Genomic DNA, 21206 nt, shown 5'->3' on the forward strand with positions numbered 1-21206 from the left:
TTAATGTTTACTTGGCTTTCATTTGGATCCATTCTTCTCACACACAGCCATAATGCTCAAATTGGAGCTTTTGAGCATTAACAAACAAATGAACAGTTTGATGTAAGGTCCAAGTGTCAAGTAAATAAATAGAAAGGTGTGTGTGTGTGTGTGTGTGTGTGTGTGTGTGTGTGTGTGTGTGTGTGTGTGTGTGTGTGTGTGTGTGTGTGTGTGTGTGTGTGTGTGTGTGTGTGTGTGTGTGTGAGAGAGAGCTGGGGTGTATTACTGGAGCTGTAAAAGTAAATATGTATCTCATGGTATTTTTGATTTTGATGTTGTTGTTTTTTAAAATATCTATTATAGCTCTTGTAACCACATAAATATTTTTCAGATATAAACAATACAAATAAGCCAAATATTTGATTTGAACAAAGTCACACATTTATGTTCAATATTGGGGCAAATAAATAGAATCACTTTATTTATTTTTTATTTATTTATTTTATTTATTTATTTTTTATTGTTTATTTATTTCACCTAATACAATGCTCATTGGCTAATATGATATAACACACACGTGTTTCTTGGATTTTTTTGTATCTCATAAATTATAGCCCTTCACAAACACCTACTAACCAGTCAGAATGGTCATGGCGTTTTCCCACTTGTGCCTCCCATATTTTTGTACACAGTGCGGAGTTGTGTAACTAATGAAAACTGTATCACATGTCATACAGCGGGCCAAATTACAGTTAGTGAGCAACTCCAGCTTGTTTTCTATTTTGAAACGTTTGAGCCTAGTAAGTTGTGCAATACCACACCATAGCCAGCTAAAACACTCCCCGTTTACATCTGACTGTAGTGCAGATAACGCAGGTCAAGTCAAACCTGGGAGGTTCCTAAATGCACCAGCTGAACTCTGAGACACGACTGACAAAATGACAATATTATAGATATCGTTCTGAGTTTTAATTAATCTTACAGTCAATGGAGAAACCAGGTAAGATGTTTAACTGGGTCGAGGAGTGGAACATCTCTTTTGCAGGCTGTGGATTCAGGAGCATTTACTACGTGGGAGCTTTGAGCTGTATCCTGGAGCGGGCTCCACAGCTGGTTCATGGTGCTTCTAAAATTTGTGGATCTTCCTCTGGGTGTCTCGTGGCTGCAGCTCTCACTGTTGGCATTCCCATTGGTGAGTCACATTTAATGTACACTGCAGATTACAGTTTGTCCAGCTCTTCAACAGTTTGTTTCTTAAAGAGAAATTAAAGAGGAATTCATAAATAAAATGTAACTCTTGGTATCATTCTCATACACAAAATTGACCAAAAAAAATATGCAAGTTTATTTTATTTCTACATGCCTTGTTGAATATATGAAAACATTTTGTGTGACATAATTCATGTTTATTGCAATGCGTTGTATTTTTGTATGAAATTTTTGTCTTTTTTTCATTTGCACTTGAAGTACCCGTCCATTCATGAAGTTCAGGCATATCTCAAAACAAATGGTGTTGTATCTGACACTAGGCAGTGTATTTCATAAGTTCCTGACACACAAACAGCTGATACAACAGTGAGAGCAAATTCCATAGGTCGCACAGAATTCAAGGTCAAGTGAGCGGACTGTAGAGGAAAACAACTGCTGTGCAATAAAAAACAGACATGTGGATAATGCAATGATACATCATAATGTCACTGGTTCTCTACATTAGCCTGAACATTTGGTTCTGCTCCATTTTCTCCCTCAGAACAGTTGTGTGCTGATATTTTAACCACAGCGAAGGAGGCAAGAAAACACACCTTTGGAGTTTTCCACCCGACCTTCAGCCTGCTCCGGACAGTCAGGGACTCCCTGCTGGAAAAGCTTCCAGAAGATGCCCACCTCCGGGCTTCTGGAAGGCTCTGCGTGTCTCTCACCCGAATAGCTGATGGGAAAAATGTTTTGGTGTCCGAGTTTGCCAGCAGAGAGGAGCTCATTCAGGTTGATCAGATTGGTGACTTTACAGAAAAATTGTTGGGATCTTTTAGGCTTCTCTGTTCTAGTGATCTAACCTCTTTACCTTTGCAGGTTCTCATGTGCAGCTGTTTTTTCCCTGTTTACTGTGGTTTCATTCCACCTTCATACCATGGCATGGTCAGTAGAGCTTAACTTTTTTTTGTATGCTTTCTTTGCTTTTACTGGTCTTATTATTGAAATAAATGAGTAGAGATTTCTGTGCCATAGACCATAGAGAATGGGAAAGAAAAACCGCTTCAAAGCTACAGGAGCATTTTATTGCCAGATTTCAGAGGCAGGTAAATTTGGGAATCATAGAAGTGGAACGGGATATCATTCATATATCATATCAAATCCTTTCTCATCACGCCCTGTTGCAGTTGAGCGAAGACAACCATCTCAGCAGTCTCAGCAAGTTTCATAACATAACCTTACTAATCGGTCGGTGATGTTATGGTGGGCATGGCCATCTAATACAGTCTATGGCTTTCTTGGCTAAAAGACGCAATATCTGGAGGCTTTGTTACAGCCAAAGCTTTTAATTTTTTTCTCTGCTCACACGTTAATTTTAAACTCATTCAAGGTTTACATAAGGTAAGTGGCATAGAGCACACAGGTAAAGAGGCAAGCACACTTTAAATTATGATTGAGCATACAAACAGAGCACACAGCATACGTATGATCTTTATTTGAGAGTAGTAATCCACCTTTACTTTATAAATGCTATGGCTGCTTGGTATATGAGGACAGTTCGTGACATGTTTTTGTCACACTAGATCTACTTCGTCATCTCAGCTTGCCATCAATTTTGATCATTTTTCTTTCTTCTAAGCGCTACGTGGATGGAGCACTGAGCAACATGATGCCGTTGTCCGAGCAGAGAAACACCATCACCATGGCGCCATTCTCAGGAGAGAGTGACATTTGCCCCAGAGAAGGGTCATACAATTTCTTTGAAGTCCACTACGGAAACGTCAGCATTCAGGCCAACACAGGGAATGTATATCGAGTCTGTACATCCTTCCTCCCCCCCAGACTTGAGGTGGGTTCATGTTCAGAGCTCACGACTTTAAAGCAGTAGAGTGTACAGTAATGTTTAACTGTTTGTTTGTTTTTTGTGAGGCAGAAGCTGGCTGAGATATGCCACAACGGCTACATGGATGCTCTTTGTTTCCTGAGAGAGAAAGGTGAGATTTTTCCACCTTCATTTTCTTTAGCATTTCTGGTTTACACCATAAAGTTATATTAAAACATGTTATCAACCAACTGTCTCAGATCTGCTTACAGCACAAAATATTCACAGCAGTGCAGTGGTAGGAGCCAAATCTCCTTGCTGTGAGCAGACGAAGGAAGTGGGTCGTGCAGAAGAGAGGATGATGAAGTGTCACAAGGAAAACCATCTGGACCACAGAGTCATTGAGAACCTCCCAGTGGCTATCAAGAAAGGTAAGGAGGTCAAATGAGACGAGCTGATCATCAGATATACAGAAGTTTTTGTAAGACTTTATTTTAATTGAAAAAAAAATGTCCTTGTAAGAGCGCTGGTTCAAATGGTAAAGAGGACACAGAAATGGAACAGGAAGAGTGTAATGATTTGGTATGAACATAAAACAATCATCTTTATGTTCGCCTTTCATGGCCATTGGTCCTGGATAAACCCCAGTGGAGGTGGTTGCATTGACTCACAAAACATCAGTTGTGGTGTACAAACCTAAACAAGGGGTCCTGAAAGCCTTTTCAAAGATTAACTTCTGACAGTTAATGACATTTAGTTAAATCGATTATATGTTAATGCTAACAAATTGAAAAAGTATTACATTAGGAGGGCATTACTTGCATCCACCATCTTGATACTGCTGTATTCTTCAAGGTAAGAAGATAGAGGAATCTAATGTAGCTCATATTTAAATAATCATAAAATATTTCTTTACAATATCCTCTCTGCTTTCAGTAAAATGGTAGGCTGTAACAGTCTTTCTGATCTATTCGGTGGATTTATATAGACTGCCAGGTCCACTGAGCAGCAGAATATGATGTAATCTTAAGATTTTAAACTAATGATTTAAATTTCCCATTTTATGTAAAATGTATTAAATTGAGGTTTAAATGAATGAACAGTGTCATTTATACCACACACTAGGTCTCTCACAGGTAGCATGACACATAATTTTATGTAATTTCCACCCTTTGTGTGTCTGTGTTAGTGCTATGTGAGGCATGCAGGGATAGTCATGACAGTAGCAGCTGGAGGCCGCATTACAGGGACTTCCTCACAATGAATTTGTTTACCCATCTACTTACCTTCCTCATCTTACCTGTTGAGCTGACCATCTTTTTTACCAAAAGGTAAAGTGTGAACTGTTTGATCTGAGAGTTCCCTAATATCCTATTCTCTACTGGGCTTTGGAATGAACTTGGGTTAACAACAGCAATTAGTACTTCAATTTCTTTCTTTTTTCTGTGTTTTACTGTGACAGCATGGTGTCATTCAGCTGTACAGCACTTTGCAGATTGTTACTGTGGTCTGCAGATTTCTACAAGCAGAAATTGAGTATTAGCAATGATAGCATCAACAGGTATGTGTACATAAAAATTCACAATTTTACCTCTTTAAAAAAAAAAACTGATTTAACCTTAGGATTATTAAATCTCATTTTTGGCTTTCTTTACATATGCCGTGTCTTTGTCACTCCAACAAACTGTATCTGTTGCTAATATTATAAGGAGGTAACATTAATGAAAAGCTCATCCTTTGTGTGATTTTTAGTTTTTTTCCTCTTCATATTCTTCAGCGCATCTCAAGAGAATAACTGCATCTGCAGGTCATCTGGTTCAGACAGCAGGAATCAGAGAGGACGAGACATAAATACACAAACTCTGAAATCAAAGATGACCTCAAATTCTAAAATGAATCTCTGCTGGGACACCAATGGCAACATGGACCTTATGCCCCCAGTCTCAACTAGAACTGCATCTGGCCAGGTGATGTTAAACACACCAGGGAAGGGACGTGTAATCAACCATAAAGAAAGTGGAAAAAAGATTGATTAAAGGAAACCAACAAAGGAAAACAAACAAACAAAAAAACTTCAGCATTTGCTGAACTTGTTGACATCTTATCAACACCATGAGTCTAATTGTAATGTACAACAGGAAAATAAAAGGAAGCCTTTTTCTTCGCAAAGATTGAACAATAGCTACCATGTGATATTGAAACAAAGGTAAAACAAAAGTATAGAAAAAGCATCATCAGTAAATTTTAATGGACAAATGAGTCATTCCGTGTGACCGATATAATCATAAACATAACATAATTCTACAATTCCTAAAGCAAAATAAAAATAAAATAAAACCCATTATATGTTTCGTAACACATTTAAAGGCTGGTGAGATGATGCCTCTGCAGGACCTCTGACATCGAGTCATCACTTTGCATCTCATCAGTTCATAGCACCATGAATGTAACATTTTAATGCTAACCAAGTCCTCCCTGCAAACAGAGGATCACACAAGCTCACACTGATCAGTCAAGTTTATAAAATAAAATTTCTGGAACTTATCTGCTGTTTAAACAGCAGATGTGAAAGTTCTCATTTACTGCATTGCAGTGCAGTGCAGTACAGTACAGTACAGTAAAAAGGCAAAACAAAGGTTTAAATGATGTGTGACTGTCTTTGAAAAGACAGTCACACATCATTAGCCACTTTCAGACAAGTATTAATTTGTATTCATCTTACAGCATCTTATCAATGGGCACCCCTGGTCACTCTGTTCTAAAAGTCAGAAGGGCAATCTTATTGGGCCAAACCTAGTAATATTTACGAATCACTTTAAGAAACAGACAGTATAAAAACTGGTGCTGAAGCACCTTAAACCAAAGGTCGGCATAATGATTCATGTGGTTGTCAAAAAAAATTCTCTGGAATAATGGTATGTGTGAAAAAAGCTCTGAGGAACATTACCATCACTTATGTCAGGACAGAGCACCATCGATGTTGAACGCACTGTGTCTGAAAGAGGCTACTGTCAAGTCCCTGATTTCACATATTTAAAAAGACTGCAGTGAAGACGATCATGCTGTATATGTTTACAAGATCACAAAGAATTAAAAAGGTGCAGAAAATATATTCTGCAAATTTTCTAAAAAGTCCACTATATGTTTTTTTTTAATATTCCACTCAGACACTAATTAAAAAGGAATTTTAAAACCTGACAAAAAAAGAGGTAAGAGCTAAGTTTGCTCAAGTCTCTGTGTGTAGCACAGGCAAGCCCTTTTCCTCATATGCTACCATCTTTTGGTCCGCTGCCTATGTCTGGAATCTGATCTGCAAAAGACTGGGTCATCCACTGTCCGTCTGGGAGCTGGCCATCAGCTGTTTGTGATACAGTCGCCTCCTGCGCTCCTTCTGGGGGTGGAGAACACAGAAACAGAAGCATTTTTCTATGCATGTAAGATGTGAACGAATGATGTCTGTAGCAAAGTTCATGCTCATGGTTACTCCAGCTCCTGGCCAGGATTGTGCCATCACTTTAAGACAAATTACATATGTCCGTGCAATTACATAACGCTACATTCACATCTGAGTAACAGACGGACTTATAAAAACTGAAATTTATACAAACTACACAGATTTATGCAAATCATACAAACTCAAGTGTCTCAACAGGTGGAGAATACAACTACCTGAAACTAGGAACCATAAGCGCCGAGGACTGTAGATGAATGTTGGGTGCATCCGAGCTCGCCCTCAGGCTCACCCTATCTGAATGACTTACCTGTATTTTCAGCAGATGAAAACGTGCAGTGACCGTTGCTCTGGCTTTCAGCTTGGCTTCCTTCAGGTCCTCTCTCGACATATGCTCCGCCATAGGCATCTTCATAACCAGGGTCGTATTGTTCTTCCTTTATTGCCAGCCTCTTGGCATCCTCTGTTGATATAAAAGGGGAAGAATTAACAAAATGCTTTAAAAAATTAATAAAATGGACAGGATATTAAATTAATGACTTCACTAATTTTAGTGGCTTTGAGGCATTTCTACAATATTAAAAGTAGGGAAAGTATCTATGGTAAATAACAGCGTAGTAGTTTTACTTTTTAAAAATTGAATTTTAATTAAAATTTCTAATTAAAGCCGCTGTAAAGGTACTTAGTGGTGAAATTCAGGTTAGACAGCCAAGTTACACATTTTTTTAAAAGAAAAAAACAAAACAAAACCCAAACACGCATACGCATGCACACACACACCCACCCACCCACCCAGCCCTGGTCATGCTTACCCTTGGCCAGCTGAAGGTCAAACATGTAGTTGACCTCTTGGATCTCTGTGCTTCTTTGGACACCCTTCAGTTGGTCTCTGAGTTCTCTCAGTTTGATGTAGAAGTGGACTTTGTCCTGAGCACGAGGGAATTGGGCGCAACGAGCACTGGATGAAGGCATCAGAAACAAAGCCTGCAAAGAAGAAATAAACTCTTAAGTAAAGTCTTCAGAATGAAGTATCAGTTACTTTTAAGTATCACACTTGCAGTTCTTAATTTTCTAGTTGTCTATATTGATTTCCTTTGATATCAATATGTTGATCATATCACTTCTAACACAAAATATAAAGGCTTGCACATTCAATTTCGGGTCAGTTCCTATAATTACAAATTTAAGCCTTTATGAACAACATACTAGAAAAATCCTACATTTTTGACATTTTATTCTTAATATTATTTTCACACTTTTAACATTGTCTATTAAATTTATTGAATAAATACAAATAACAGATGAAAATATTTCTTAAATATTCTTGAAGAACAGCATGTATCTGTATCATTTCCACCAATATCTGAAGAAACTTTTAAAAACCTGACTGAAAACTGAGTTCTCACCACGTCACAGTCGGGGATCTTGTGTGGCTGCAAACCAAATTCGAGTTTTTGTGGTTTTTTACCAAACAGTTCTCTGCAGAACATTTCATAGATGCCTGTGGACAAAAGAAGATAACTATTAGCTTAACTGACTTAAGCAAACTGTTTTATGGCAACTATTGCTCTTTGTTAGTAGGTGGGCTTACATTTTCCATTGAACACAGCAATAAGTGGCTTGTATTTTTTCAGCTTCTCCACAAGAATTTTGCCTCCTTCACGCAACTCTTTACTGGTGAGATGAAATGAAAGAAAAAGGTTTATGAAACCTATAAAATATTTATTTTCTAATATGATGACTGAAATCTTTTACAGTCATATACCTTGTAAGATCTTTGCTCCCTGGTGTTGCCCTGGCCACCATGTTGGTGAAGCCCATTTTATACTTAACAGGTAGGACGGTGTCATGCATGTGGTTGAGCTGCTCATCAGTAAATCCAGACAGAAACAAACACTTCCCTGAAATCAAAAAGTGACCAGGTGATTCAGCACCAAAGGCTAATAAATACGGACATTTTATTGAACCTGTGTACCCAGAAGAATTCCATACAGGAAGAGAATTTACAAACTTCACAGAGAAAGGACCAGGACATGTTTTATTCTGTAAGGTAAAAATCTGCACCACTGTGTCAGCAAATCAATAACCTTTTTGAAGCCTAAGATCCATTTTTATGTTACCACAAGACAACTCAAAATAATTACAGTATCATAACTTACAGAAATGATTTCCAGGACCTGGAAACCATCTTCCAATGAAAGCTGCCATCAGACCTGGATTGATACCAATCTGAAAGCAAACCGGTGAGGTTAGCCACGCTTATGTTCACATTATGGTCTAGCAGTGAACTAGACATAATATATAATTATCCAACTAAAAAGTGAATCTTACAATGACATAGTCTAGGTTGTAGTCCAGCAGGTCTGGTAGAGTCTTTTTCATGACCTCCTCCTCTGACATGCCCTTGAAGCGGTCTACTTTCCTCTTTACCTTCTTGAAAGTTTCATCAATCTTCTCCTGTTTCCCATCAGCCGGAGCTGCCTTTTTGGGCTTTGGACCTGGTTTTGCTTTAGGTGCATTTGGGTCTTTTGGTGGCTTTCGTGCCTTTGGGACTTTTGGTGGTGTGGGTGCCCCTGGTTCCTTGGGTTGAGCTGGTCTGCCTCTCTTTTTAGCTGGAGCTACAAGAATTGAGAAAACAAAAATAAAAAAAGATAAGAGACCATGATGTAAGTACTGTTGGAAGTCATTTGCTCTTGTGTGGTGTTAAACTGCAGTTTTGGCAGACTATTTCTATATATCATCATGCCCTAATATACAGCAAATAAATTCTATTAAAAAAAACACCATATATAATGGTAAGACTGTCACACTAAACTAACATTAGATCCTAAACTGAGGATAAAGTGCAACAAGGGGAAAAAGTTTATAACCCGCAGTAGATTTTTCTTTGTGAACAGGCTGCGGTCAGCTGCCCTAGCAAAGCTTCCTCCTTCCTCCAACTTATCAATACATACTTTACACAACTGAGTTACTGACTACACAATATTCATGCTTTGGTTAATAAACTTACTTCCCTTGTCACTGTCTATGAGCAAAAGGAACTCTGAGCGACTGTAGGAAGGAGGAAGCCTTTAAAGCTGAGCACATCATGCTTAGGTGTAGCTCCAGCCAATTTACCTGCTCCTGCTGAACATCATGCAGCAGAAAACAAAACATAAAGGCCTAGTGCCCAGATAGGCAATTTAACTCATAATGTTTTGATGACCCCTATCAGACTAAATTACAGATTAACTGAAGGAATATCATTCCAGCCCATTTTAAACCCTGATCCTAACTTATAACTAGGTGTTAACACAATAAATATATCAAAGTACGTTTTGTCAAGTTGGTAGGTTCCAGCTGATCCATCACGGGTTCCGGATTAACCATGTTTGCCATAGCTGGCTCTCCAGCTTGATGCTCTGTATAGTGAAACTGATGTTCAGGAATGACGTCTGAATATTGAGCCTGGAGAGCTTGAAACTGCTGGGCAGACCGAACCCTGAGGTGGAGGAAATTTAGAAAAACAAAACAAAAGCACAAAATGGTTAAGTATTTTTACAACAATCAAGTTGGCTGTGTGAGATGCACTGTGGAGTTAAAACAGATGTTAGCTGGATTACATAAACTATGTGCTTTTTGTTTAGGTCTTTTTGTATTTAGCTGAGTGGTGATAAAAGAGCAAACACATTGATTTTAATCATCTAATTACTAGAGATGGCAAAATACCACTTTTTTATGTCCGATACCGATATCATAAATTTGGATATCTGCCGATACCGATATGAGTCCGATATAGTGTGTTTTTTAATCAATAAAACGGTTTTTTTAATATCTTGCTGCATTTTGTATAAGTTCATACTCAAGTTAAAATAAACAACAACACTAAAGCTATTCTGTTATACCTGTATGTAAAAAATACACTGCCCACAAAATATTTCATAGTTCAGCAATACTGATCAATCAAATAAACTTAAACCTACTCCATCCTTCCTATTCTGGTATTTTAAAGAGTACTTAGCAGAAATATTAAGCAACCTAACTAATAGGGTTGCAAACTCCCAGCAAAAAAAAAAAAAAAGGGAACCACCCCCCACCCTCCACCTCATGATGCTTAATCGACGTAATCAACTATAATTTGATGCAGTGTGAAAAAAATGCACAGAAATAAATTATTTTTCAAGAATAATTAAATAGATTCAACACCTAGTGGGCCAAAAACAAACAAGAGAGACGGACTCGCGACAGAAAAGCCAATCAGTTGATCATTAATCAGTTTCACGATTGAAGTAGCATCAGGAGAGTGAGAGAGAAGAGGCAGTCGCTCCATATATCGGTTGTTAAGCTTAACGTGGGAATGCTTTACAAACATTCAGAGATGAACTTACACACTTGCTTTACTTCTCTCTGGGATAACTTCATCGGAGATGAAATGCCGGTTTGGTAGTGAGGCTACAAATACACACAGCCGCTCTATCACGTGAGCACACTGCTCCGACGTGCCTATGAGCCGAGTTACACCGTGTCGCAAGTTTTGTGAGGAGCTTTTTTTGATATTTAATGGATCGGATTACATTTTTTATTTCTCTCCGATCCAGTAATTTACGTCCGTATCTGACTGATACCAATACGTAATATCGGATTGGTTCACTTCTACTAATTACAAGATCCCACATGTTTAATTTCAAGCATTTCTGACAGTAGTGCAACTTCATAAACTATTTAGTATAGCACAAACAGATTAAATCTAATTAAAACTAAACAAAAACATCAACAGCCTTAGTGGTTCTGCTATAAAGCAGGTTTACTGTGAATTAAATCACTTCTAAATATAGTAGGTAGAGCAGAAAAACTGGCACCTGACTCTATACTCTTTTCAAAACATTTAATATATGTCCGATTCAACTGAACTTATGGTTTTTGCTTAAACTCCCCCCCCCCCCCCCCCCAAAAAAAAACCCCTCTTGATTCTTGTGCCTGAAGAAAAGCAACAGCTTGAATATTAAAAAATCCTGTAAATGAACTGAAATGATTTTGACATCTCTGTGTTAGCAAATCAAACACAACCACATTTTTCCCCCAATTGTGTTCCACGTATCAGATCACATCATAAGAACACTGAGCTCTGATTAAAGAAAATATACACCTTTATAACAATTGTTCATGATCCCAAATGGCATATTATTAAAAATAATGATGTAAAAAACAATACAAAATGTCAAACGGGCAACTATGTGCACATGCTTTCATTTCATAGTATCACACTTTGCCAGTTAGAGGGCAGCTGACATAATCTGGGTCCAGTCTGGCCACACTGTGGTGAGGAGGAAGACTCACCACTGTTGAAGGTACTCCGGAGATACAACAGGCAGTGATCCATTCAGCTTTTCTTCCATCTTTTGGGTGGTTTGACTTTATTAAATAAATCAATACGGATGTTGAAGAAACACAGCTAGGTGATGTACATGTGGTTTAACATATAAGAGTTTGGCAGTACATGAAATTGAACGCATGTGACAGCATACTTTAGTCAGGCTGTGGAGTTGTACAAGACATAAACCAAAACACAAACACCAACAAAAGATAACTTAAATGGCCGTGATACATTAAAGTAAAGTCAAATTACTAATAGCCGAATAGATTTAGTATTTATAACAGTGGATATTTTAAATAGAGCATACAGTATACACCTGCTAAAATGTTTACCCTTTTCTTCCATGGCTATGCTAACTAACAAGCTTACATGAATTAAAACGGTTATACATTTCCTGTTTTAAAACAGGTTTAGAATACGGTGCAATGAGGTAAAAGTTCGCGTTTGTGGCTATCAATTCAGATAATGATGACTATTTGTGGTAATATAAATGCTAAGATTTAATGCTATTCAGTAGCCGTGCCACAAGTACAGCTAATGTTAGCCAACGGCTAGCCGGGCAGTTAACTTAGCATGGATGAATGGCTTCGCTTCCACTAAGACTTCTCCCCATGAAATTGTAAACAATTTCTTAATATTATTACACGTAAAACATACCTGTTGAGGGCACTGATGAAACACTTCTTTTAAGGTAAGATGGTTATTATTTTTCCATATATTCACACACTTCTATTCATAACATTTGAGGTGGAACAGATGCAACAAAGACATGACAATCCTGCTACTCAACTTTGACACCGGAACATCTTAAGGGTAAGATGTAGGGATGAATATGAAAACTGTTCGTTATTGTAATAGGGAAAAATAGCCCTATTGAATATTTTTGCATTATAAAATATTTTTTGATATGTTATTTTTATAAGCATATCGGAGAATAGTGTTTTTAATGCAAATTTGACGGTATAAATCGTTAGAAATGAAAACGACACGCCCCTATTTTCGAATTGGTATGAGCTGCTCGGTTTAAACTCCGTGAGGTTGCTGTCTATTGGTTGACATCAGTCCCTAATTTTGCAATTAGGTGCAGCATTTCTGTATTAAAATATTTTATTTACAACTAACAGTCCCACAGCTATGACAAAACAAGGAAAAATAAGAGGACAGTTTCATTGTTTTTACAGAATTAATTAGAAATGATAAGATGATTCATAACAATAAAGTAGTAACAGCTCAGCTACCACTATTGCAGCATCTTATTACATCTTACAGGTTTAAAGACTACATTGACATACATTTCTTGTTTATTATTAGTTATTAATTATCTCCATTATTAAATTCATGCTGGATGCAAGAGTTATGCAAAAATCAGTAAATTTAGCCTGCTAAGACCTTGTTTTTAGGAGACTTGTATGCAAATTAACAGCGACTATCCCGCTTTTCAAAATGAGATTCATTATTCCCTTTAGAAGCCTAAACATTTTCACACTCAAGTGTTTTTAAAGACCAGTGCAAAATAAAAATGCAAAATTCTCACAAAATCATGAATCAGGTATTTTGATGCAAGTATTTCATTCAAGGCTTTCAAGAAGCATGAGAGAAACTCTAAATAATGAAATGCTCCTGTTCTCATCAAGCTTTGAAAATATGTTTTTTTAACTCAAAAATAAGCATTATTCAGTCTTTATGAATGCTTGACTGTGTTTCTTTTCCTATAGGTTATAACACATTTATAGCTTCTCATGATAACTCAAACAATCAGAGAATAGAAACACGCCAGCGTTAATTTACAGATTTAATAACTCTGCACTTACACATTAGAAATTCCAGAGTATACAGTCAATAAATCAAAAAAATACAAGTCTATGAAAATACAAAATAAGTCACTGGAAACATGTTTAATAAAAATTCAATAAATAGTATTTAAAAAACAATAACACCAAAAACATGCACATGTGTGAGTGCTGTGGGGGCTTTTCTGTTTTGTGCGTGACACTGTCTGGGGAACAGAGGTCTTCTTCTCTCACAGTGTTACTTCTCATCCTTGGTGAGGCTACTAGGTCAGCTGGTATTTGGTATCTGTTGAGCAAATGTCCCGAGGTGTTACACATCATTATAAGCTGATGAGCATATAATGTGGATGGGCCTTTATGTGTGGGGTTTACATGTTTTCGCCATGCTCGCATTGGGTTCTCTTATGGTACTCCAGCTTCCTTTTACAGTCCAAACACAGACAAGGGTTAGGTTGAAAGAAAACTCTTATTTGGCCCTAGGTGGGAATTTGAGCATGAAAGTTTGTCTGTCTCTAGACCTGTGATTTACTGGCGACCTGTCCGAGGTGTACCCCGCCTTTTTCGCTGTGACTGGGATAGACTCCAGCCCCCTTCCAACCCTAAATTGGATAAGCAGAAAAAAAAAAAAAACAACAACCAATGGATGGATGGACACGTAAGCTACTTTTGATAGAATAAACACACAGATTAAACAATCTCAAGTTGTCAAGTTTCATGTGTTTTATGTCATTTGCTCCAAACTGTTTAATCCAGTGGTTCTCAAGCTGTGGGGCAGACCCCACTGATGGAGCACAGAGCTACTGCAGGTGGGATGTGGTTCCAGAGTAAAACCGTGAAGGGAAACTACACTGTATGAGTATTATTCTCTTTAGGTAAAAGAAACAAACAAAAGTTCACTAATGCTAATGTGCCAACCTTTATTTTACTAAAATTCACACTTGGATTTTTTTTTTCTTTTTCTGAAAGGAAGTGCCAGAAGAAGTACATAAAAATCTCCTTAGATTTTTATATAAAAGTTGTTTAGTTGTCCCATTTCATCAACTTCCGACTACATGATAACTACACTACCTGAGTGCTCCAGTAGGCAGGCTTGTTTTTTCTCCTCCCCTGAATCTCTTTTATTTCGAGGAGTTGTTGCTGTGCCTGGTTTCTTCATGCAGTGCACTACAGCTTTCATACTCTGGATCTAGCTGCTCCTCTTTGATTGCAATCCTTTTAGCATCCTCTGCAGAACAAAAACATCAGCAGGGAGTCAATGATTTATTTAAGACAAATAAATCTGTGAAAATTGAAAAGACGCACATCTTTTTAAGCAGGTCCCTTTCTGAATTTAACTGAGATAAAGACGGAATAGCAATCGAATGCCTCATGTTTCAGCTGTACTGTGCAGCTGTGATATTTACCTTTAGCTAGCTGCAGGTCAAAAGAGTACTCTGTCTCTTCCACCTCACGGCTCGGTGCCAGGCCTTTCATCTGGTCTCTCAGTTCCTTCAGCTTGATGTAAAAATGCACCTTATCTTGTGCACGAGGAAACTGAGCACAGCGGGGGCTCGATGACGGCATCAAGTAGCACACCTGAAAAGAACATCAAATGCTATGAAGTCTGTTCTATAGCTGAGCAGATTTATGTTGAAATCATTTCCTGTTTCCACCTACCGTTTCAGTTTCGGGAATTTTGTACGGCTGTAGTCCAAACTCAAGGTTCTTGGCCTTCACACCAAAGGTTTCTTTGCAGAAGATTTCATAAATACCTGTGAAATTTACACAAAAATACCTTCAAAAAATAAAATCAATCAGCTAGTGCTAGTATCAAAACACTTCAACAAAAATGGAAAAAAGAAAATTGTTTGCATCATTTTACCTTTTCCATTAAACGCTGCTATTAATGGCTTGTATTTTTGTAGCTTCTCAAGTAACTGTCGGCCTCCTTCACGGATCTCCTTACTAGGACCAAAAAAAAAAAAAAAAAAGAGGACAAATTTTATTTTAAGTTACAAACTGTCTGTTTTGCATTTAGTTGTAGTCGCTTTAGTTAACTTTACCTGGAGAGATCCTTGCTGCCAGGTGTGGTCCTTTCTACCATATTGGTAAAGCCGATGCTGTATTTCTCTGGCAGGCTCTGGTCATGCATGTAGTTAAGTTGCTGGTCAGTTAGACCTGACAGAAACAGACATTTCCCTGGACAGAAAAGAGGAGCTGAGTATAAAAACAACCAAGTGGCCGTCTAGCACAACACTGGACTCAAACCAGCTTTTTTCCTCCTGATTAATCATGTTTTCCAGTTGTAGAAGCTCTAAATTTACAGAACTGTTATCAGCAGACATTGCTATTTTTTTTGTTTTTGTTTGTTTGTTTGTTTGTTTTTTATACCATATGATCATAGCTGATCAACACTACTTTGTAAGGCAATAAGCCTGCAGAACAAGCATGGAGCTACTTCAGGTGAGATATATAAATATATTTATTTTAAAGTAATGATCCATGTTGATATTTTACATCCTGAAGTTGAAATAAGCAACAGAAAATTTTATAGCTAATATTTCTAAGTAGCTACATCTAAAAATGTCTTGATGCATGCTCAATCATCCAGGTAAGTAAATCGACAAAAGTTGATTCTGTTCATCTGGACGTAGCGTTTTCAGTCGGAGAAAGTGCATCCCAGTCACGGAAGCGTTGGATGTAGTCTGTAAGAGATTACAGGATGCCCCCAACCTCAGCAACAAAACCACTCTCGGCATCGACCAAGTGTGTTTGCTTTTGGAACTTTGTCTTAATTCCACCTATTTTGAATACAAGGGTCAGTTCTACTGGCAGAAACATGGGTGTGCCATGGGCTCCCCAGTTTCACCCATCGTGGCCAATTTGTACATGCTATCCTACCCTGGAACACCACCAAGTCATTGGTTCAGATATGTGGATGACACCTGGGTGAAAATCAAATCTCAGGATGTACCACAATTCATGGATCACATTAATTCAGTGGACCAACACATCAAATTCACCAGGGAGGATATGAAAAGTGGCAATTTTCTTCTTAGACTGTGAGACTGCATTTCGTTGCCTTGTACTTGTGACGTGTGCAATGAGAATAAAGCAAACACCATCCCCACTGACACAGCGGCCAGGGAAGCAGAAGAACATCACATCAAGAAGGCCCTGAGTAAATGTGGTTATCCCAGCTGGACATTTGTCAAAGCTGAGAAGGCGCCTAAAAAAAAGCTCCAGCTGATCTAGGAGAGAAGGACAACTGCAGCCTAAGCAAAAACCTGTAGTGATCTCGTACGTGTCAGGAGTATCGGAACAACTGAGACGCATTTTTTCTAAACACCATGTCTCTGTGGCTTTTAACCCCAAAACATGCTGTGCCAAAAATTGGTCCCCCCCCAAGGATCGGGTCCCCCGACACAAACAGAGTAACATAGCGTATGCTGTTAAGTGGCAGGAGGATTGCCAGGATTTATACATCAGGGAAAACAAACAACCTCTGGCGAAGTGGATGGCACAACACAGAAGAGCTAACTCGTCAGGCCAGGACTCTGTAGTCTATTTACACCTACAGGCCAGTGGACACTCTTTCAATGATGAGGATGCACACATCCTGAACAGGGAGGAACGCTGGTTTGAGCGCAGAGTCAAGGAGGCCATTTACGTGAAAAGGGAAAGACCATCTCTGAATCGAGGAGGGGGCCTAAGGGTACATCTTTCGCCAATTTACAATGCTGTGATTGCAGACATTCCCCAACTCTCTGTGAATGGTACTCATGACCATTGATCACTGGTCTTTGATCACTGAGCTTTGATCAATGGTTGTTGATCAGTGGTCATGAGAATTTGCATATTAATGATCAAGGAACCAACCTCCCAGCCCATTGTTCATTCAGTGGTGCTAGTTTCAGTCATTATACAAATGTACTTTTTATAAGATTGTTGAAACCTGCAGTCAGCTGAGACTGAAGAAGTCACCTAGATGAGTGGTAAAACGTCTCTTTCACTGAAAACGCAACATCCAGATGAACGTCCAGAATCAACTTTTGGGGATACATCTAAAAACTTCAAGGACACTCCCTTATTCTGAAAAACCTACCTAGCAAATCCTAATACTCTATGGGGGATACATCAGAAATAGTGTTGCATAAATGTTTTGCTGACTCTTTAAACATCAATATTCACCTTTGAAAAGCTCTTTAAAATTTGATGTATTCTGTTGCCTGCATTCAAACCTGACAAGTTACAACATTCAGCTGCATTTCATCATCATATTGGCATCTTGGCCACCTTTAAGGTCTCTTAGAACAAGCCTTAGCTATAAAACAATAGTGACAATGCACCCAGAGTGGGTCAAACAGGGTAGAACTGAAAATGAACACTGGCTCATATTTATTATAGTCGGTAATGAAACTGAATTTAAACGTACAGAAATGGTTCCCTGGGTTTGGGTAATGATGTCCTTTGTAAGCTGACAATAGGCCTGGATTAATTCCAATCTGAGGAGAGACACAAAATAATTAAAGACCTAAAGACTGCAAGTTGGCCATGTCACAAACCTAAATCACAATTAGAACAAAAAACAAAAACACAGAACAAAACTGGAAATACAAAATAACTCACTATCAAAATGTCGAGATTGTAGGTAATCACATCTGGCAGTGTTTTAGCCATAACTTCAGCCACTGACATGCCGTTGAAGCGGTTGAGAGCTCTCTTGGCTTTTTTGGCAGCCTCAACCTCGTCGTCCTCCTCACGTGTCTCACCATCCTCCGCTTGCTGTTTCGGAGGTCGACCTCTCTTCTTCTTCACTGGTGTCACGTCTAAGAAAGAAGAGGAATTTATTGAGTACTGAATCAAAAACAAACAAATAAAAAAAAGACAATTAAAATACAGGCGACAGGATCTCAGAGAACGTATATTGAACAACCTATTGAGGAATTTTGATTTGTATTTTATGATGTCTTTTGTCTGGTTCATATGCAGCTCATTCCTTTAAACTGTAGTTAAATGTCTCCAAATTATTCTATGGGAAACAGAAGGCAAAAGTAGTTTTTTGTACAAATGGCAGCACACATATTTAAAATACATCAGATCTGAAACTTCTTGGGAAGAACTACTGTGATTGTAGCATCTTCCATTACCTTTAGGTGGACCTGAAGGCTGGTGCTGAATACTTGGCCCGTGCTGCTGTGTATGCTGTGTGTGTTGAGCATGCTGTATGTGTTGTGTATGTTGATGCCGTGGGTGGTGCAGGAGTGCAAGATCTGGGTGCTGCTGGTGCTCTCTGATGTTCTGCTGAGACACCTGCTCCGGGTAATGATTTGGGGCTGGAAGGTAGTTCGTGTAAAAAGGTTCCTGATAAAAATTTGGATCCCGGTGAACAGATAGCTCGGCCATGACAGGCTCATCCACGGGACCTTCAGTGTAATGGTCCATGCTGGGATAGGGTGCCACATGCTGTACCTCAGGGTACTGCTGGCTGGACTGGTACCTAGTAGAGATGAGGGCGTGAAGAAGTTAAGCAAAAAAAGAAAAGAAAAAAAAAAGGACATGAAACAGGATCCAGGTACATCAGGAAAATGTGGTGTGTGGAGAAGTGGGTGAATAAAACTTAAACACAGGACACAATACTTGCAAAAACACATGCGCTGACATCCACTAGTTCATATTTTCTGCATTTCATTTACTGTTTTTTATGTAAAACAGGCACCTCAATTATTGTTCATTGCTTTTATCTAGTTTACTGATCATTTCTGATGATGCAACCTACAAAAACTAACCTTTTTGCACCTCTAATTGTGTATTTTTACAATAATCACAAGGTTGACTAGAATGGAATGAAGATACTTTTGCAGAATATGACGATACAAAGACAAACAGAGGCCAAATGTGTAAACTATTCATTTTAACCTTGCGTGAACTGACGTGACTCTCTACAGGTGACAAAGTTTACAAGTGCAGTTAAAAAAAGGCCTGTAGCAAACAAAGGTGTAATAAATGCTGGATAATGCGCTGGTATGTTAAAAATGTAAGAAAAAATATTTTAAATTAGTCAGACAAACATAACAGAATATATCAAGATATTCAGATTGTACAAGTATTGTTTTTCTTTTGCATGCCTAAATTTAAATCCAGAGTATTTCTGTTTCATATTATTCCTACATAATTACCCCTACTTCCCTTTAATCAGGAATCATGGATTACGGTAGTCAATTATCCTTCACAATTACACTTATCAGTTGCTACAATCCTAAATATAAAGTATACAAATGTGTAGGCTATGATGTCGAGTGTCAAATGACATTTATTTTCCTCCATCATGCATGAAAATGAAAACGAGTCGAGGAGATAACATGACAAGTTTCCCCAGACCTCCTGCCACCTCCAACACCAACTCACCACTGCTGAAAATAATCCGAGGGAACCGTCAGTGAAGTAAACTGGTTTTCTTCCATCTTAACTGTTGACTTATTTGAATACATTAACATTTATTCTGCTGCCAAACTCATGGATAAACATGAGAAATGTAAGCGGTAAAGCGCACACAGTAGCTTGTTGGCACAAAGGCAGATGCTACAGGAAGGTTTAGCTAACAGCAAACTGACGAGATTTCGAAGTTCTACAGTTGTTTTAAAAACGCAATTTAATATTAACAAACATAAATGTAAATGGGTAAAGTAACATACCTGTCATACATTTCTTTAGCTTTCAAATAAGGAAATAGGGACTGGGAGTCTTCCCAAAACAAAGACCATTTAAACGCTCAACATTTCGATTTGATCCGGTTGGCTGAAATGCTTACCGCCGCCTTGTGGTCACTGTGCGTACTGCAGGGATCGGATTTCGACGAGTATTTTAAATGCATCGGTGACGTCATATAATCGATAGAAAACTAAGAAGAACATTGCAGATCATTTAGAACTGTATTCGTGAAATCTGACACATAACACTTATTATAGAGCCTTGTACTAAAACTTTGCGAGATAACGCAAGCTACCGCTAAGCGGCGACAGACGGCACTTATCGCCGTGTATCAATACGAGTTTATGCTGTAGAAGAGTACTGCAACCGAAGATGGTTTATTTCCGGAAAGCTCATTACTTCTCCATAAAATCAGAGGCGGATTTATCGTACAATTGAGAGGAAATAAGAGTCCATGGAAAAAAAAGACAGAGTGAGGACTCTCTATCAAAGAATTGCCAGTAGTTAGATAAACGTCACGATCTGCTTCTGGTCCTCAATGACAGACACTTGACTTTAAGCTAGTAAGAATGAGCTTTAGACTGTGGACATTTACTTATTTGTGACGGGAACAATTAAGTTAAGGTTTTAAAGTGTAGTTCTGTGTTAACAGTCTCCGTGTTTGGATGTTTTTAAACAGCGTGTTTTATGGCTAATCAGTAGCATCATGTGAATGGATAGCGGCTGTGGATGTGTGAATTATTCATATACAGTGCATCTGTACAATATGTGCAGTCTGCCATACATTTGTAATATGAAAAGGGATACTTTAGCTACATGGTAGTACTTTGACAGTGCTGCATGCACAGCGTCCCGGCGTTGTATTGAGTTTTTAAACATCTTCAACTAAATGGCAGTGGTGCTAATTTTAGTAGACAGCTATAGTTTTAT

The 21206-nt window shown here is 38.3% G+C and overlaps 3 protein-coding genes across 9 annotated transcripts; 1 reads left to right on the forward strand and 2 right to left on the reverse strand.

Moving 5' to 3' along the window:
• The first annotated feature begins 135 nt into the window (after nt 1-135).
• LOC113026384 (patatin-like phospholipase domain-containing protein 2) lies at nt 136-5645 on the forward strand. Its single transcript, XM_026175122.2, has 9 exons — nt 136-1171; nt 1730-1962; nt 2050-2115; nt 2810-3019; nt 3104-3164; nt 3253-3423; nt 4182-4323; nt 4455-4553; nt 4770-5645. The coding sequence occupies exons 1-9, from the start codon at nt 967-969 to the stop codon at nt 5026-5028; spliced, it is 1446 nt and encodes a 481-aa protein (XP_026030907.2). The 5' UTR covers nt 136-966; the 3' UTR covers nt 5029-5645.
• tdg.1 (thymine DNA glycosylase, tandem duplicate 1) lies at nt 5211-12609 on the reverse strand. Of its 2 annotated transcripts, XM_026175125.2 has the most exons (11): nt 12454-12609; nt 11760-11834; nt 9758-9924; nt 8775-9061; nt 8603-8672; nt 8209-8344; nt 8035-8117; nt 7850-7944; nt 7256-7427; nt 6754-6906; nt 5211-6383 (listed from the first exon to the last, which is right to left on the reverse strand). In XM_026175125.2, exons 2-11 carry the CDS (start codon nt 11816-11818, stop codon nt 6256-6258), a joined length of 1350 nt encoding a protein of 449 aa, XP_026030910.1. In that variant the 5' UTR covers nt 11819-11834; nt 12454-12609; the 3' UTR covers nt 5211-6255. The 2 variants fall into 2 exon arrangements, with proteins under 2 accessions (XP_026030910.1, XP_026030911.1); XM_026175126.2 differs by lacking the exon at nt 11760-11834 and having other exon boundaries at nt 12454-12603.
• A 966-nt stretch (nt 12610-13575) lies between these two features.
• Nucleotides 13576-20415, reverse strand: tdg.2 (thymine DNA glycosylase, tandem duplicate 2). 6 transcript variants are annotated; one of them, XR_013910053.1, is made up of 11 exons: nt 20261-20317; nt 19974-20041; nt 18716-19065; nt 18195-18394; nt 18001-18070; nt 15629-15764; nt 15448-15530; nt 15243-15337; nt 14990-15161; nt 14655-14811; nt 13576-14185 (listed from the first exon to the last, which is right to left on the reverse strand). XR_013910053.1 is itself a non-coding variant. In XM_026175130.2 (10 exons), exons 2-10 carry the CDS (start codon nt 20027-20029, stop codon nt 14705-14707), a joined length of 1269 nt encoding a protein of 422 aa, XP_026030915.1. In that variant the 5' UTR covers nt 20030-20041; nt 20261-20334; the 3' UTR covers nt 13576-14704. The 6 variants fall into 6 exon arrangements, 3 of the variants coding, with proteins under 3 accessions (XP_026030915.1, XP_026030916.1, XP_026030913.1); XR_013910054.1 differs by lacking the exon at nt 19974-20041 and having other exon boundaries at nt 20261-20415; XR_003272910.2 differs by lacking the exon at nt 20261-20317 and having other exon boundaries at nt 19974-20221.
• Nucleotides 20416-21206: the final 791 nt, after the last annotated feature.

Source organism: Astatotilapia calliptera, chromosome 7 (assembly GCF_964374335.1).
Source record: "Astatotilapia calliptera chromosome 7, fAstCal68.1, whole genome shotgun sequence".
NCBI classification, from domain to species: Eukaryota; Metazoa; Chordata; class Actinopteri; order Cichliformes; family Cichlidae; genus Astatotilapia; species Astatotilapia calliptera.

What these genes read in the sequence shown, in the direction of transcription:
- tdg.1 (XM_026175125.2), bottom strand. Translation starts at nt 11,818, where the DNA reads ATGGAAGAAAAGCTGAATGGATCACTGCCTGTTGTATCTCCGGAGTAC. An exon ending in TGACCTTCAGCTGGCCAAGG is followed by an intron (nt 6,907 to 7,255) that starts GTAAGCATGACC and finishes TTATATCAACAG; the next exon opens with AGGATGCCAAGAGGCTGGCA. An exon ending in TTCATCTGCTGAAAATACAG is followed by an intron (nt 6,384 to 6,753) that starts GTAAGTCATTCA and finishes CTCCACCCCCAG; the next exon opens with AAGGAGCGCAGGAGGCGACT.
- LOC113026384 (XM_026175122.2), top strand. Translation starts at nt 967, where the DNA reads ATGGAGAAACCAGGTAAGATGTTTAACTGGGTCGAGGAGTGGAACATC. An exon ending in TTGTTTCCTGAGAGAGAAAG is followed by an intron (nt 3,165 to 3,252) that starts GTGAGATTTTTC and finishes CAACTGTCTCAG; the next exon opens with ATCTGCTTACAGCACAAAAT. An exon ending in AGCAATGATAGCATCAACAG is followed by an intron (nt 4,554 to 4,769) that starts GTATGTGTACAT and finishes CATATTCTTCAG; the next exon opens with CGCATCTCAAGAGAATAACT.
- tdg.2 (XM_026175128.2), bottom strand. Translation starts at nt 20,062, where the DNA reads ATGTTAATGTATTCAAATAAGTCAACAGTTAAGATGGAAGAAAACCAG. An exon ending in GCCTTCAGGTCCACCTAAAG is followed by an intron (nt 18,395 to 18,715) that starts GTAATGGAAGAT and finishes CTTCTTTCTTAG; the next exon opens with ACGTGACACCAGTGAAGAAG. An exon ending in TGACCTGCAGCTAGCTAAAG is followed by an intron (nt 14,812 to 14,989) that starts GTAAATATCACA and finishes TTTGTTCTGCAG; the next exon opens with AGGATGCTAAAAGGATTGCA.